The sequence below is a fragment of the Onychomys torridus genome, chromosome 22 (genome assembly GCF_903995425.1).
Source record: "Onychomys torridus chromosome 22, mOncTor1.1, whole genome shotgun sequence".
NCBI lineage: Eukaryota > Metazoa > Chordata > Mammalia > Rodentia > Cricetidae > Onychomys > Onychomys torridus.
This window is the reverse complement of record NC_050464.1, coordinates 40,619,238-40,635,570: the sequence shown is the minus strand read 5'-3', so window position 1 is coordinate 40,635,570 and position 16,333 is coordinate 40,619,238. Positions and strand designations below refer to the sequence as shown.

At 48.4% G+C, this 16,333-nt stretch overlaps 1 protein-coding gene across 1 annotated transcript in view; it reads left to right on the top strand.

The window, feature by feature from the left end:
* Window positions 1–3,338, top strand: part of Tpst2 (tyrosylprotein sulfotransferase 2) — a 34,414-nt gene extending 31,076 nt beyond the window's left edge. The window contains exons 5-6 of the mRNA XM_036171715.1: window positions 1,420–1,468; window positions 2,879–3,338. Coding sequence (XP_036027608.1) covers window positions 1,420–1,461 — 42 coding nt within the window. The 3' untranslated portion in view covers window positions 1,462–1,468; window positions 2,879–3,338. The remainder of the gene's footprint in view (window positions 1–1,419; window positions 1,469–2,878) is intronic.
* Window positions 3,339–16,333: the final 12,995 nt, after the last annotated feature.

The window sequence follows — 16,333 nt, the reverse complement described above, 5'->3', positions numbered from 1 at the left end:
GGATGGGTGGGTGGATGGATGGATGGATGGATGGATGGATGGACGGACGGATGGATAGATGGGTGGATGGATGGACGGATGGATAGATGGGTGGGTGGGTGGATGGATGGATGGGTGGATGGGTAGATGGATGGGTCGGTGGGTAGGTAGATGGGTGGGTGGATGGATGACACCCATCATAAACATGGATAGGGCTGGGCAGTGTGTGTGTGGGGGGGGTCTCTAAGTGACTCATCTAGCCAAGGCCAGTCTCAGCATTATTTTTCCTGAGCTGTCCCGCCCCTTGTCCTCTGGATGGAAGACAGCTGGGGACTCTGTGAGGACTTTGTGTCTCTAACTTAAACCCCATCCTACTAAGATAGCAATGGTCAAGCACATCCCCAGATGTACTTTTCTTCTGTTTGAGGAAATGAGAGCTACGGGGTCATGGGGCATGTGACTAAGTGGCCATGAGTCACACTTCCCCACGCCTCCCACAGCTGGGCTCGCCATCCTTGAGCTGTCCCTGAGATGGTCCATGCATGTCAGGATGGGTACAGCTTTCGCCTTCTGACAGCATGCACTTGTGCTCCGACACCACTATGCTCCTTTGGGGCTAAAATGCTGCCTTTCAAATGATGACATGGTCATGAGATGGGTGACTTTGCGCATGTGTTTATTAAGGGTGGAGGTGCATGTTTATACATATGTTTACACTTTCATAGGGAGGCCAGATGTGAGCATCAGGTACCTTCCTCAATCTACACACACGCGCGCCTCTCTATCTTCTGTTTTGAGGAATCTCTCAGTGAATCCGGAGCTCACTGATTGGGCTGTACCAGCTGTGTGGTCACCCTGTGACAGTCATCATTTTAATGGTCAACCTCTCAGTGTCTGAGTTCGGGGACAGCGGCTTTTTGCTGTTGCCTTTTTGGCCTGCCGTGTACATTTTTGTGCTGATTGTGCTTCCGGGGTACACCCTGCCGTCATGGGATTTGCCTCTCTGCTGGGTGGAGTCGTGACCCTTTTGCATGACCACATTATATGTATAGTGATGTACCTGCCCAGGCTGGCTCAACTGCTCCCTTCCATGGCTTCTAGATTTCTCAGTATCTTACGAAATGTCCTTTGTGGGGAGAAGAAACATGTTCTTTTAGATTACAGCTTTAAGGACTGGACCAGCACTGGGCTGGAGGCCTAGGAGGGTGGAGCAGATGGATATAACGCTAGATAGCCCTGTCACCTGGGAGATCCTGGGGACATAGCTGCACCGGGTCCTGAGCACAGTGTGCCCCTCGTGTGTGCATGTGGGGGAGTCAGAGAGAGGGTTTCTTGGTGGCTCCATGAGTCACCAGTGGGACTAGGCCTCCTAGAAGGAAAAAGGAACCCCTCATCTACCACTTGGCCTTGACCCCTTGTCTGTCTGTCTTCCCCCCCCAGGTGAACCAGAACAGCACCTCCCCGCACCTGGGAAGCTCGTGATTTCCAGGTGAGCTTTCCTGGCTGAAGTGCTCATCTTTTCAACCTTCTCTCAGATGTGTCCACTAAGGTGGACAGATCCAGACCCATCTGGTTTCCATGGTGACTGGCTAGGGAGCTATTTATAGAATGGAGGCTTAGTCTGTGGAGGAGCAGAAGGACCATGGAGGCAGGGATCCTAAGCCACATGGATGCCCCGTGGAGTCCTTCAGACTCACCTCTGTAACAGCCTCAGCCTTGGCTCACAGCAAGCATGTTCTCAGCAATCATCATGGACTCCTCCAGAAGTGCCCCCAAGACTCTGGGTCAGATGATGCTTTGCACATGGGACACACAGGGGACGCACAGCCCCACTGCTGTACAGAGAACCCCAGGGCCTTCTGTGCCACACAGGCAGCTGCTGACTTCCTCCAGTGCCGTTTGCAGGCTTGGCTCTTAGAGAGTGGTTTTAAGAGCTGTTTTGTTAAGAGGTGGGGAAAGGGATTGTGAGTTAGGGACATCCAGCTTCCCACGACTCTCAGAGTTCCCTCCAAAGAGAAGAACCTGAAAGAGAAGACTGCTACCTCCCTCGTCTTCTGCAAATCTGTTAGAATCCTAGACCAGCCCGTTTCCAAAGCCAGCTCCATCCTGATTGACCGTTTAAATGAGATGCCACATACAGGGCCTGCACCCAACCTGTGTGGGTCGGCTTGGCACGGGGACCGGTGCCTCTCTTTGCTCTGAAACTCATTGTATTTAACACATAATTTTCTGGAGGGTGGGGCTGCTGAAGCCAGGGCTTCTTGCATTGAACCTCAGGCCTGGCACATGCAGGTTCGATATAGGCAGGCGCTCTACCATGGGCCTATATTCCTACCTTCCTGTACTTTTGGAGATGGATCTCATTAAGCTGCTCAGGGTGGTCTTGGACTCACTGTGTGTCCTCGACAGGCCTTCAGCCTGTGACTTCCTGCCTCAGCCTCCTGAGTTGCTGGGAAGACAGACTTATGCCACCAGGCCTGGCCTCCTTTGTTCTTTGTAAATCAGAGAAGAGGACCATTGAGATCAGATTCAAATGTAGGTGAGAACTCACTCAGGAGCCAGTTTTAAATTTAGATTCTCCCCAGCTATCTGGTATGTGTACCTATGAAACCTGGGCACCCCTAGGAGTGGACAGAGACCGAATCCTCCTATGGCCTCTATGGGACCTGCACCTCCATGTGCACAGACACACTAACAATAAAATAAGTCACATATAGCGCTCACACCTTTAACCCCATCACTCAGGAGGCAGGGGCACTCACTCAATGATTTCCAGTATAGCCAATGTTGTGCCATGAGACCCGTCACAAAAATGGGAAACAAAAAGGTAGACAATAAAATAAACAGAAATGCTCTGTTTCCGCTTTGTCCCAGGCTGACACCACCTCCCCTTTCTCAGTCTCTGCAGGGCTCGGGTGTCTGAGTCGCCACCGTTGTGTGTACGCAGAAGTCGGACTAACCCGAGCACATTCTTCTCAGTCGTGCCATGGCCACGGAGGCGGAGCATTTGTCTTGGAAACGGACTTGGAGCCTCTGCCTTCAATGCTCCAGGGTGGACATCAAGGAGGAGGATACTTCAGCTTCAGAAACTTAGGAATTTTCTATTTTTTTCTCCTCGAGAACTTTTTTTTAAAGAATTGAATTTGCTATCTTCCCTAAGGGACAGGCTCCTTTGGTGGCCTCATTTCCTGGGACAAGACCCACGACCCGTTCCTCTCCTTGACTTGGACTCTGAACTCAAAGGATCTATTTAAGAGTTTAATATATGGGCTTTCCTCCATCCTTTAGTCCTACTCACTTTCACAGAGAAAAGAAATTAATTATTTGAATAAAGTAAAGAGGCTGCTGTCTGTGCCTTACTTCACACAAAGTGAATAAGGTTCTTTTTTTCCCTCATGAGTGGGTGACAAGTGACACTGGAAAACATTGCCATGCTGCTGAAGACACCACTGAGCTCCCGTGATCCCACAGGAAGAGTAAAGGAAAAGCCAAGTCCAAAAGATCAGTGTGTGTGTGTGTGTGTGGGGGGGGTCTCTTCCGGTAAAGTGTGGGCATTTCGATGATCCTTGCCACAAGGGTACACGGCAACACGGATAGGGCCTTCAACTTCGCTCTTGTACCCAGGGTTTTGTCAGAGGTGAAGCAAGCAAACATGGATCTTACCTAACCAGCCCCTCTGGAGGGTGTGCCCCAAGATTCCCTCCATGCCCACATTATTGCAGACCACTTCTCTTGGAAGATATATCAGTGCCTTGGAGGCAATCTCTCGAGAGGTGCCAAGGGCCTTTCTTTTAGCTCCGGCCTGCTGAATTTACTGTCCAGTGTGGACCCTAGATGCTCTGTAACCAGCTGGGTCAAGAACAGCTTCAAGAGGGTTGAGAAGTTTGCTCACACTTTGCTTGACTTCTTGGGATAAGCTGTGAGGCTTAGGGAGGCCATGGCTTGCAGTGTCCTGGGGGTATGGGTTTTGGAGGCAGGGCTGACTTTGTGTGTTAGGATAAGATATGGAAGATTTATATTGGCTCATAGTTTCCATCAGAGCAGGACACATGTGACAGACGTTCAGGTCAGAGTGGGCAGAGAGAGGGGCTTACCAGGGCTCAGCTGGCCTCCCCTTCTCTTCCTCTTGCGTCTGAGCCCCCAGCCTGAGGTAGTGCTGTCCACATGCAGGGCCAGTCTTTTCCTTTTAGCTCACAGTCTCTGGAAATGTCCTCAGACAAACCCAGAGCTCTGCTGATCCAATCTCCCAGGGGCCTCTACACCTAGTCAAGCTGATGATGAGGGTTCTTTGTGACTCAGTGGCAGGTGGTACCACTTCATCTGCACAATGAGGCTCCCTAAAACTTCATGCAATTACTAAAAGCAACCAAGGGTGACGTGGGCCATGCCCCCGTGTAACAGCATCTGTCCCCTTTTTCTTCAAACTAGTGAGAGGGTAACCAGGCTTCTGAGACCCCTTATTTATTTATTTATTTTTTTTACTATATTTATTTGTTCATAGGTGTGTTGGTGCACACATGCCACACAATGTGTGTGTAGAGGTTCAGAGGACAACTTGGAGTCCCTTCTCTCCCACCACCTGTGGTTCCAGGGACTGAACTGAGGTGGCCAGACATGACTTTGACCATGTCACTCCTGAGATTTTTTTTTCTGTTCATTTCAGCTGTCATCAGTGCCCTCAGACTGCCAAGTATGCTGTCTTCCAATGACTCCTTCCCTGATGGAGCCAGGCATTCCTGACCCCTGGGTGCATTTGCAGACATTTGCATACACGTCCATGCCCCCTGCCCTCCAAAGCTTCAGCTTGGTATTTATATGATCAGCCAAGTGTGATTAAATAATAGCTGAGAAGATTGGTCAGTTGAGCCAGGCATGGCACATCATAGTGAGTTGGAAGACAATGTGAGATGCAGTTTTAAACTTTTTACATTTTTTTAATGTTTAATTTTTTGGATGTGTTGGTGGGCTACGGCGTATATGGGCCTACAGATACACACCACTGCATTTGGCTTTACGTGGGTCCAGGGAATCCAAACTTAATGTCCTTTATACACAAGAGTCTAACAGTGGTTTCCACAGAGTTCCACTGTGTGAGGCATTATTGTAAGTCATGGAAAGGAGATTCAAAGCACACAGGAGGAATGAGTGGGATCCCTGGAGTCCATGTAAAGCTGGAAGACGAGGGCCAGCTCCACCTTGACCTGTGACCTCCACACACATGCTCTTCTAAGAGATGAGCTGTGATGGAGTATCCATGCTCCCTCAAGACTGCATGTCAATGGAGCTGGTACTCAGCCACACAGTGATGGCCGTGACTGTGCACCTGCCGCTGGATGTAAAGTTTTCATCAACCACTTCCAGCCTGCTGGTGCCGTCAGCTCCTCCAAAGAGCTTAGTAATTCCCATTTTCAAAAGCTGGTGAGAGGTTCTGTGGGTAAGATTTCTTCCCTGGGGGAGATGTCAACAATGTCTACCCTCACTTAAGATCCTAACAAAACCAAAGTACAATCCCACCACAGTTCACCCTGGGGGACCAAAGCATTTATGGGTTTTACTCACAAAATATGGGTAAGGGAGCTACTGACCACAGTTGTGGGTACCCCAAAGCAGCCACAATGGAAAGTGTTCACAAGTATGGTGTGGTGGTTTGAATAGGTATGGCCCTCATAGGCTCCTGTTTGAATGCTTGGCCTATAGGGAATGGCACTATTAGGAGGTGTGGCCTTGTTGGAGGAAGTGTGTCATTATGGGGGTGGGCTTTGAGGTCTCATGTTCAAGCTATGCCCAGTGACGTAGCCTCCTGCTGCTGCCTGTGGCTCAAAATGTAGATCTCTCAGCTCCTTCTCCAGCACCACGTCTGCCTGCATGCCGCCAGGTCTCACCATGAGGATAATAGACTGAACCTCTGAACTGTAAGCCAGCTTGTCTTAGTTAGGGTTTCTGTTGCTGTGAAGAGACATGAGCATGGCAACTCTTATAAAGAAAAACATTTAACTGAGATGGCTCGCTTACAGTTCAGAGGCTTAGTTCATTATGGTCATGGCAGGAAGCAAGGCAGCATGCAGGCAGACATGGTGCTGGAGCTGAGAGTCCTCACATCTTGATCCAAAGGCAACAGGTAGTGAACTGTCCCACTGGGCATGGCTTGAGTATATATGAGACCTCAAAACCTGTCTTCACAGTTACACACATCTTGTAAGACTACACCTCCTCCAACAAAACCACACCTCCTAATAGTGCCTCTCCCTTTGGGGACCATTTTCTTTCAAACTACCACACAGCCTCCATTAAATGTTTTCCCTTGTAAGAGTTGTCGGGGTTGGAGATTTAGCTTAGTGGTAGAGCACTTGCCTAGCAAGCGCAAGGCCCTGGGTTCAGTCCTCAGCTCTGAAGGAAAAAAAAAAGAGAGTTACCATGGTCATTATGTCTCTTCACAGCAATAGAAACCCTAAGACATATGAATAATAGCTCCCTTCAGTCTTCCCAGCCTTTATCTAGTCTCTCCTTAGGGTCCTCCCAGACCATGCGGTCAGAATCTCATACAATTGGTCAGGATGGGTTCAGTGACTCTCCCCACTCTGAGGAAATGTCAGTGGTCAGCAAGCCTGGAGTGTGGTGATCATTTGCAAGCAGACACTGTTGGTCTTTTGTAGATGGCAGCAGTTTGGCTTGGAGACTAGCACCTCACAACAGGCACCGGCCACAAAGCTTTGTGACCCAAGTTTCATCCCAGGAACCCACACGGTGGAAGGTGGAAGAGAACCAACTCCTGTAAGCTGATGTCTGACTGCCACATGCATGCTGTGGCATACGCTGGTCACAGACACACACAGTACACCGGGGGGGGGGGGGGGAAGAAAAGAGAGCAAATAAGTGTAAAAATTAAACAAAGCTCTCAAAGCTGTGTGTGGTACACATTTGCAATCCTAATACTCAAAGATTGAGGTGGGAGGGATCACAAGTTCAATACCAGCCTTGGCTGTATGGTGAGTCCCTATCTCAAACAAACAAACAAGCCTGGAGGGTTGGCTCATGACTTTAATCTCAGCACTCAGGAGACAGAGATGGATGATGATCTTTGAATTTGATACTAGCTTGGACAACACAGTGGACTCCAATCTCAATTTTTTTAAAAAAATCTCTTCTTGGGCTCAGTGATAGAGTACTTGCCTAGCTTGCATGTAGACCTGTCCCCAGTGCGCTCACGCACACATACAAACTCTTCCCGGGGCTGCAACAATGACTAGGGAGATGCAATGGTTAATTTTAATGTCAATTTGCCACAAATTAGTCACTTGAGTAGTGAGCCTCCCCTGCAGAGCTGTCCTGAGTGCTTTGATTGACATGGGAATACCCAGCCTGACTGTGGGTAGCACTTTCTGGTAGCAGTCCAGATAAAGGGGGATTTCAAAAGGAAAATCATCGGCCTTCTGAGCTGGTGGCCTCCCTCTCAACACTGTATTGATTCGCCTGCTGCCACTGTCAATTCCTTCACTGACATCAGAACCAGAGAGTGGGCCTCCATTACGGACTGACCTCTAGCTCTCCAGGAGCCTTGCAGACTGTCTGAAGCACATGGGATTGCTGAGACACCAGCCTTGGGGGTGGAGCAACTACCGATTGTCAGCCTCTGAGGTGTAAGGCAGTGGTTGTTACTATTTTAACATAGATGACTTACTGAATTCTTTCAACGTGTGTATGCTTCCTGTTGACTCTGCTTCTCCAGAGAACCCTGACCAATAGAACGGGTAAGAGGCCCATTCTGCAAGCATGAGGACCTGAGTTTGTATCCCCAGCCCTAACAAATCCGGGCATGGGTTCATGTGCCTGCAATCCCAGCACTGGGGTGGTGGTGGATCTTGAGAACTCGATGGCCAGCCAATCCCACTGAAACAGTGTACTTAAGGTTCACTGAGAACTTATCTCAAGGCAATAATACAGAGAACATGCACACACATGGACACATGTACCCACACACATGTGTGCATGCACCACACACACACACACACACACACACACACACACACACACACACTATACAACACATACAATAAGTTACTTTGTTGTTGTTTTGAGACAGGGTTTCTCTGTGTAGCTATGGCTATCCTGAAACTAGCTCTGTGGACCAGGCTTGAACTTCCCAACCTCCCAAGTGCTGGGATCAAAGGTGTGTGCCACCATGCACAGTCACAGTCAATAACTTAATTAAAATGCAACCCCTTCCTCCTGCTGGGTGCTGTGGCTCATACTTTGATCCTAGCACTCAGGAGACAGAGGGAGGTGATCTCTGTAAATTGATGCCCGTCTTGTGCACACAGCGAGTTCCACATCTGCCAGGGAACATCAACAAAACCTCTTCTTGTATCTACCCAGAGAGTAGCGCCTGCCTCCAGGGATGGACAGTGTCTGTATTAGGAGCACAGGAGACTCATGGCTGGGCAGCACAGATCACTCAGATCTTCCCTGTGCCTTTCCCCTCCGGCTGCATGCAGACAGCATGGGAGCCAACCCTGTAGAATCTTGGGTTCTGAGAGCTAGTGAGGCAAGCTCAGTGACTCTCCAGACAGGCGCTGACATTCTGTCTTCCAGAGGCTTCTTCCTTCTCAGCTAGAGTGCCTGGAGGCTTCCACATGGCAATCTAAGATAATCAGGCTGCTCATACTGTCCAGGCTTCCCTGAGCAGATGTTTCAGAAGTGACTGGTAATTTCCTCTTTCTTTTTCCTGAGCCAGGGTTTCTCTGTGTAGTCATGGCTGTCCTGGAACTCAGTCTGTAGATCAGGCTGGCCTCAAACTCATAGAGATCCAGAGTTCTGGGATTAAAGGTGTGTGCCACCGCTGCCTGGCTGTGACTGGCAGTTGTCAAAATGAGCCTGCAACCTTGTGTTTCAGTCTGGAGTCCTCCCTCCATGAAGAGATGGAGGAACACACTGAGGGGGAGGGGTAAGTGGACAGAGATACTTCTCAACCATGGGACATCCCATCGGCCATTAGGAATGCTCTGGGCAGGCAGAGATCTCAGGTGTCATTTCTCAGGCATTGTCCACCATTTTGTTGAGGTAGGCTCTCTCACTGGCCAAGTAGGTTAGGCTGGCTGGTGAGTAAGCCTCAGGCATGTTAATATTCTGATCCGACCCTTGAAATCCCACCCCTTGGCACTGCCCTGCATCCTGACGGAAAAGCCTCATTTCTAAGGAGAACCCCCCCCCTTCCTCTCTCTCTTGCTTTTCAGCCCATGAGGTGTGCACCCTCGACCTCTCTTTCTCTCTGTCTCTTCCTTTCCTGTCTTTCTCTTCATCTCTCTATGATAGTAAACCCTCTACATGGATGCGGCCTCTGGGTTGTGAATTACTAGCCGCTACCGCTGCCATGACCGCATGGCGTGCATCTGCCCAGTATGTTTCCCTGCACATGTGGGATACCCTTGCCTCCATGCAATAATTCATACCTAGGGACCTACCTGTTTCTGCCTACCCAGTGCTGGGTTTAAAAGTGCCTGCCACTGAAAGGACCAAACAGATGCCATAACAGGCCGCTCAGTCTCCTCTCAGAGATCAGGCCTCAATTTCAGTTTCCTGAGACTTGAGCAAGCAGTTTCTAGGAGGGCCGTGAACAAAAGACATAGTCCTTGAAGTAGTTCCCTTTCTGCACGTACTCTGACTGTTCAAGGTTCAGCCAGTTGTTTACTGTCTGGAAACCCTCACCAACTCAGAGCTATGTGCATGGGTCAGTGTGAATATGCAGACCAGCCAGACTCCATGGCAGCTCAAGGATAGAGCCTGGGACTTGTCCAGGCCTGTCCCCAAATGATAACTGTAACCCACAACCACTAAATTCAAAGGTTACACACCCTCACCCAATCATATGATGCAAAGGCTTGTACCACCCTGTTTGCAGTTTTTCCCTTTAAAATCCCCTCACTCTGAGAGCTCAGGGCCATCCTCCACCGGGCTTGCTTGTTAATCAATAAACCCCTTTGTGTTTTGCATCGGATATTGGCTCTGTGGTGGTCTTTTTTGGGGTTCTTGCCATGTGGCCACAGCACCACCAGGCCTAACTGTAGGTGGAGTTTTCCTGTCGTGACTGCCTGGTCCCAAATAAACACACAGAGGCTTATATTAATTGCAAATGCTCAGCCGATAGTTCAGGATTGTTACTAACTAGCTCTCACATTTAAATTCACCCATCTCTATTCATCTATGGATTGCTGCGTGGCGCATGGCTTTGCCTGTCCTCTGGCCTGTCTTGCTTCCTGGGCAGCTGGCTTGTGTCTCTCTCTGACTCTGCCCTTCTTTCCCAGCATTCTCAATTTGGCTTTCCCACCTAGACTTATTCTGCTATAGGCCAATCAGCTTTTTATTAACCAGTGAGAGTAATACATTTTCACAGTGTACAGAAGGATTATTCTGCAGCACCTACTTTTTAAAAATTGTATTTATATTTTATGTATGAATGCTCTGCATGTATACCTGTGTGCTGGAAGAGGGCATCAGATCTCATTACAGATGGTTGTGAGCCACCATGTGGTTGCTGGGAATTGAACTCAGGATCTCTGGAAGAACAGCCAGTGTTCTTAACCACTGAGCCATCTCTCTAGCCCTTGTGTTTTTGTTTTTAACATGGGTTTATTAAACTCAGGTCCTCATGCTTTGTTTATTTTCTTCCTTCCTTCCTTCCTTCCTTCCTTCCTTCCTTCCTTCCTTCCTTCCTTCCTTCCTTTCTCTCTCTCTCTCTCTCTCTCTCTCTTTCTTTCTTTCTTTTTTTTAAATTTCAAGACAGGGTCTCTATGTAGCTCTGGCTGTCCTGGTACTCACTCTGTAAACCAGGCTGGCCTTGAACTCACAGAGATCTGCCAACCTCTGCCTCCCAAGTGCTGGGGTTAAAGGTCGTGCACTACCATGCCCAGGTCCTCAGGCTTTGAGGCAAACCCTTTACCCACCAAGCTGCTTCCCTAGCACACCTGTGTGCTTTCAACTGTCCTTTAAACATTTTTATTTTTATGCACATGGTTGTTTGGCCCACATTCATGCCTGGGGACCACTTAGGTGCCTGGTGCTCAAGGAGGCTGAAGAGGACACTGGAGCCTCTGGACCTGGAGTGACAGACAGTTACATACAAGCTGGCTATGTGGATGCTCTTAACTGCTGGGTTCTCTCTCCAGCTCCTCCCCCACACGGTGAGCTTCCAAGGGTCCTGGCTATGGAGCCCTCACCAGCAGCCCAGCTTTCTCTATAGTGCAGGGCCTTCTGAGACTAAAGCAGAAGCCAGAGACTATGTGCTGGAACATTCAAAGGGAAACCAGGTTTGCTGATCTCAGCCGATCTGGGTTTCCAATCCTGCCAAGTTCGGTACACCATATCTATTTTTGTAACAGACTTCAAAATAAGAACGAGACATGTGCCGTGGCATAATGTCACTGTCCTAAGAAAAAGTACATGTGCTAGACTTTAAATATATCAGCTTTGAAATTGCCACCTAAGGATTGTTTCTATGGTACCAGCCTATTTAAAGTTGTAACTAAGCCAGGCTCCCCCACACCCCACACAATCTTTTGAGTGGATGGAGAAACTCACAGGGGGAATCAGGAGTTGGGGACAGTGGGGTGACAGTGGACGCTCTCTTTGAAGGCTGAGAGAGAGAGGATGTCTGCAGAGGTCTTTAACAATGACCTTGAATGTGTGCAAGTCCCTCTGTCACCTCAGAGAAGAAAGTGGGGTGATTAGAGCTGATATGCCTGCATTCTGGGGCCAGGCCTGGTACTGTTCTTCAGCTTGCTTCAAGCTGCAGGCGCTTACCCTCTTCCAGGGCCTTCTCTATATTCTCTTCTCTAGAAGGGGTAGGATGGACCAATGAGTGTCAGAGGGCTTGCCACGTTCCTGATGAGGAGCCGTGTTGTTTAAAAAACCCCTACACGTCTTAGTACCTCACTGGGAATCTAGACATGGGCCTGGATGCCCCCAAGTACCAAGGCTAGGTCTTTATCTGAGAAGTGTCAGGAGATAGCGGTGGATATGGGCCCGCTCAGTCTAGGCCTGTGGATATTTTTTATCCTTGCTTTCCCAAAGGCTGAGCATTGAACTGAGAGTTGTTTTGTTTTCTTTTCCTTTCTTTCTCTCTTTCTTTCTTTCTTCCTTTCTTTCTTCCTTCCTTCCTTCCTTCCTTTCTTTCTTTCTTTTAGCTGAGTATCGAACCCAGGGCCTTGTGCTTGCTAGGCAAGCGCTCTACCACTGAGCTAAATCCCCAACTCTGTTTTATTTTTCAAGACAGGGTTTCTCTGTATAGTCCCGGCTGTCCTGGAACTCGATCTCTGTGGACCAGGCTGGCCTCCAAGTCAGAGATCCACCTGCTTCTGTCTCCCAAGTGCTGGGATTAAAGGTGTATGCCACCACTGTCTGGCCTTAAACTGATACATATTGATGAAGGACCAGTTTTTGAGGTTGGGAGGTTTCCATGGGGTTAGGTCATTGGCCCAGACTCCAGGGACTTGTATCCATCCCTCTCTCCGGTCACTTCTCAAAAAAGCCTTTGGGACTTGGGGACATCCAGGCTCATGTCTGTGAAACCTTCCCATCCTCAGAAATGTATTACCGGGTGGTGGTGGCGCACGCCTTTAATCCCAGCACTTGGGAGGCAGAGGCAGGAGATTCTCTGTGAGTTTGAGGCCAGCCTGGTCTACAAAGCGAGTTCCAGGAAAAGCGCAAAGCTACACAGAGAAACCCTGTCTTGAAAAACAAAAACAAACAACAACAACAACAAAAACCCCAAAAACAAACAAAAAAAGAAACGTATAAAAACAGACCCCTACTTCTTTCACGTGGGCTCCGAGTCTCTGTAATAAGTCTCTGCCGTACTGTCTTTGGTGCTGGGGCCATGAACTCTCCTCAGAGGCTCTACCTTGCCTGTCTGTCCATCCCTGGTGTAAACAGCTTTTCTAAGGAACTCTTCACTTCTCAGGCATCTGTTTCAGCGCCCCTCTTTGTGCTCCCTGGAAACCTTCTACTCATTTTGTTACATTGTTTGGATACAGCTCCTAGGCACTCAATACATTTTGATAGGTCTAGTGGATGAGTGGATGCATTGATTTACCAGCCAGTTTGAAACATCCCAGTCAGCTTAGTGTCACCTTGACACAGTCATCTGAAAGGAAAGCTGGGATGGACTGTCCAGATATGACTGGCCTGTAAACCTGTCTATTCCGGATGGCCCTGATAGTTACTTGATGGGGGAGGACCAGCTCACTGTGGGCAGCACCAAGGTAAGGTGGTCCTGGGCTGTATAACAAAGCTAGCTAAACATGAGCCCGTGAATAAGCCAGAGGACCACCCAGCAAGCAGCGTTCCTCCATGGTTCCTGCCTCCTTGAGTTCCTGTCCTGATTTCCCTCTGTGATGAACTTGTTACATTATGAAATAGAACCTGCCTCTAGGTCAGTGTTTCTTAACATTTCTAATCCTTTCATACAGTTCCTCATGTGGTGGTTTTCATTGCTACTGTTACCCCACGAGGGACACATCCCGAACACAACAAATCCACAGAAGAGCTGTTTATTAATATAGGATAGGAAGAGACAGACGTGACAGGCCTGTGGGAAACACACACGTGGTTAAGAGGACAGGAAGAGAGGAGAAGAGACCGGTGCAAGAATGGCGCCGGCCTTTTAAAGAGTGGACCGCGCATGCGTACAGGACCGCATGTGGCTACTCCACGCATGCGCTTAGATTACATGGCCGCGCACGCTTTACGCATCCATGCAAAGCCACGGAGTCCTAGTCACTCGAGATGTTTTGACCTGGAAATAGCTATTTTGAACTGGAAGTAACTAGGGGGTCCGCCAGGCAAGCCCAACCTTGTGTGCATGTTGTGACTTCCTATCAGCTACGCCACGAGCCACGAGGCAAAATATAGATGAATAGAAATGGGTTAATTTAAGATAGAAGTAGATAACAAGAAGCCTGCCACGGCCATACAGTTAGTAAATAATATAAATCTCTGTGTGCTTACTTGGTTGGGTCTGAGCGACTGTGGGACTGGCGGGTAAGAGAGATTTGTCCTGACTGTGGGCCAGGCAGGAAAACTCTAACTACAAAATGTAACTGTAATTTTGCTACTGTTATGAATCATAGTGTAAAAATTTTTGGAGACAGAAGTTTGCCAAAGGGGTTGTGACCCACTGGTTAAGGACTGGTTGGTAAGGGTTAATCCAGGGACCTGCTTAAGGATAACCACATGAAGGCCCATCTTAAAACAATGTAAATACCCATCCAGGTTCAGTTGGGTCTTTCTGAGTTCTGACTCAGAAAAAATGTACCCCTTCTTTTTTCTTTTTGTTTCTTTTTTGCTTTCATTTCTCTTCCCTTTTTTGGAGACAAGACCTCATTATTTAGCCCTGGATATCCTGGAACTTGCTATCTAGGGCAGGTCTCACTGAGACCTGATCACCTCTGCCTTCCCAGTGCTGGAATGAAAGGTGTGTGCAATCATGCCTGGCATGTTTCTTTTTCTGTCTTTTTTGTTTGGATTTCGGTCAGAGCTTAAGTGTGAGAAAGTTTTTGTTTTATCAAAGATGGCTAGCTTGCCTAAGGGCTAGTATTCCATAACCCTTCCCAATCGGTGAAACTCTTGTAGTATGTGCCCAAGCCCCGAATGCCAGACACTTCTGAGACTTGACTGTCACAGGCTTCGGCTTTGTGAGGATTATGAAGTAGCCGTCATATTAAATTGAGGTTGAGCTCCTACAGACGGGGAGACACAGAGACCACATTCCTCAGAACAGAAATGAAGTAAACTTGTAGCTTGGGTGTGCTTGCCTGCCTGGCTGGGTCACTTTCACCTTGTCACATGCAGAAATATTCTCCCCAACGTAAGTATACTTTTAATTTCTATGTGCTGGGATTCCTTGCTCCTTCCCTAAAGCCCCCCTCCTTGCCATATGATTGACCTCTGTGGCAGTTTATCTTATGACCTGGCTTTCCCCTTCTCCATTCCCCTTCCCCAGGTAGTTTCTAGATTTCCAGCTTGCCTGCCCTGGGTTTTTTCTTTAAATTTGCATCCAGACTTATCCTCTAATACCCCCCCCCAATGATATCACGCCTTCCCTTCCCTCTCCATTCTCTTCTAGGCAGCTGAGAATTACAGCTTGCCTGCCCTTTGAAGGATTGCCCTCTAGCTTTCATTTCTATCTGTTCTTAAATTCTTTCATTAATGTGACTAGAATCTCCAAGAAGGGGCCTGATTTCACCAATGTCAGGATGTCTCTGACAGACTCCCCAAGGGCTCACTAGTATGTCTTTCCTGTGTGTTTTGTAGTTAGGTTTTATTGCTGTATTGTGAAGACCATGACCAAGAGCAACTTGGGGAGGAGAGGGTTTATTTGTTTTACAGTTCACTGAGGAAAAACAAGACAGAAATTTAAAGCAAGAACGGAAGCAACAGCCATGGAGGAACACTGCTCATTGGCTTGCTCGCCAAGCTCACTAGGACAACCAGAGCAGTGGTGGCCCCACCCACAGTGGGCTGATCCCTCCCACATCAGTCATTAATCAAGTAAACGACCCCACATACTTGCCTACAGGCCATCTAAGATAATTCTTGTGTGTGCCTAGCTGACAGAAAACAAACAAACAAAAACCCAACCAGCCAAGCAAAAAACAACCAAAAAACCCACCAGGATATGGTCTTTTTTTTTTTTTTTTTTTTTTTTTGGTTTTTCGAGACAGGGTCTCTGTGTAGCTTTGTGCCTTTCCTGGAACTCTCTTTGGAGACCAGGCTGTCCTGGAACTCACAAAGATCCACCTGCCTCTGCCTCCCGAGTGCTGGGATTAAAGGCGTGCGCCACCCCCACCCCCTGAAGGATATGGTCTTTTAACTCTTTTTTTGTTTGTTTTTTTCAAGACAGGGTTTCTCTGTGTAGCTTTGAGCCTTTCCTGGAACTCACTTGGTAGCCCAGGCTGGCCTCGAACTCAGAGATCCGCCTGGCTCTGCCTCTGCCTCCCAAGTGCTGGGATTAAAGGCGTGCGCCACCACTGCCCGGCCTAGTCTTTTAACTCTTTTTGAGAGAAAATTAACCTGTTCTTTAACCCGAGATGACATCAGACTATGACCTGGAAAAGTGTAAGAATGTAAGATGAAGTATGCTCCTTTTTGGCTGGTGGTGGTGGCGCAGGCCTTACATCCCATCGCTCAAAAGACAGTGGCAAATGAATCTCTTGAGTTCGAGGCCAGCCTGGTCTACAAAGCGAGTTCCGGGACAGTAGGGCTACACAGAGAAACCCTGTCTCAGAAAAACCTAATCCAAACCAAACCAACCAACCAAAAAAACCCAACCAACCAACCAACAACAACGAACCCCCACAAAACC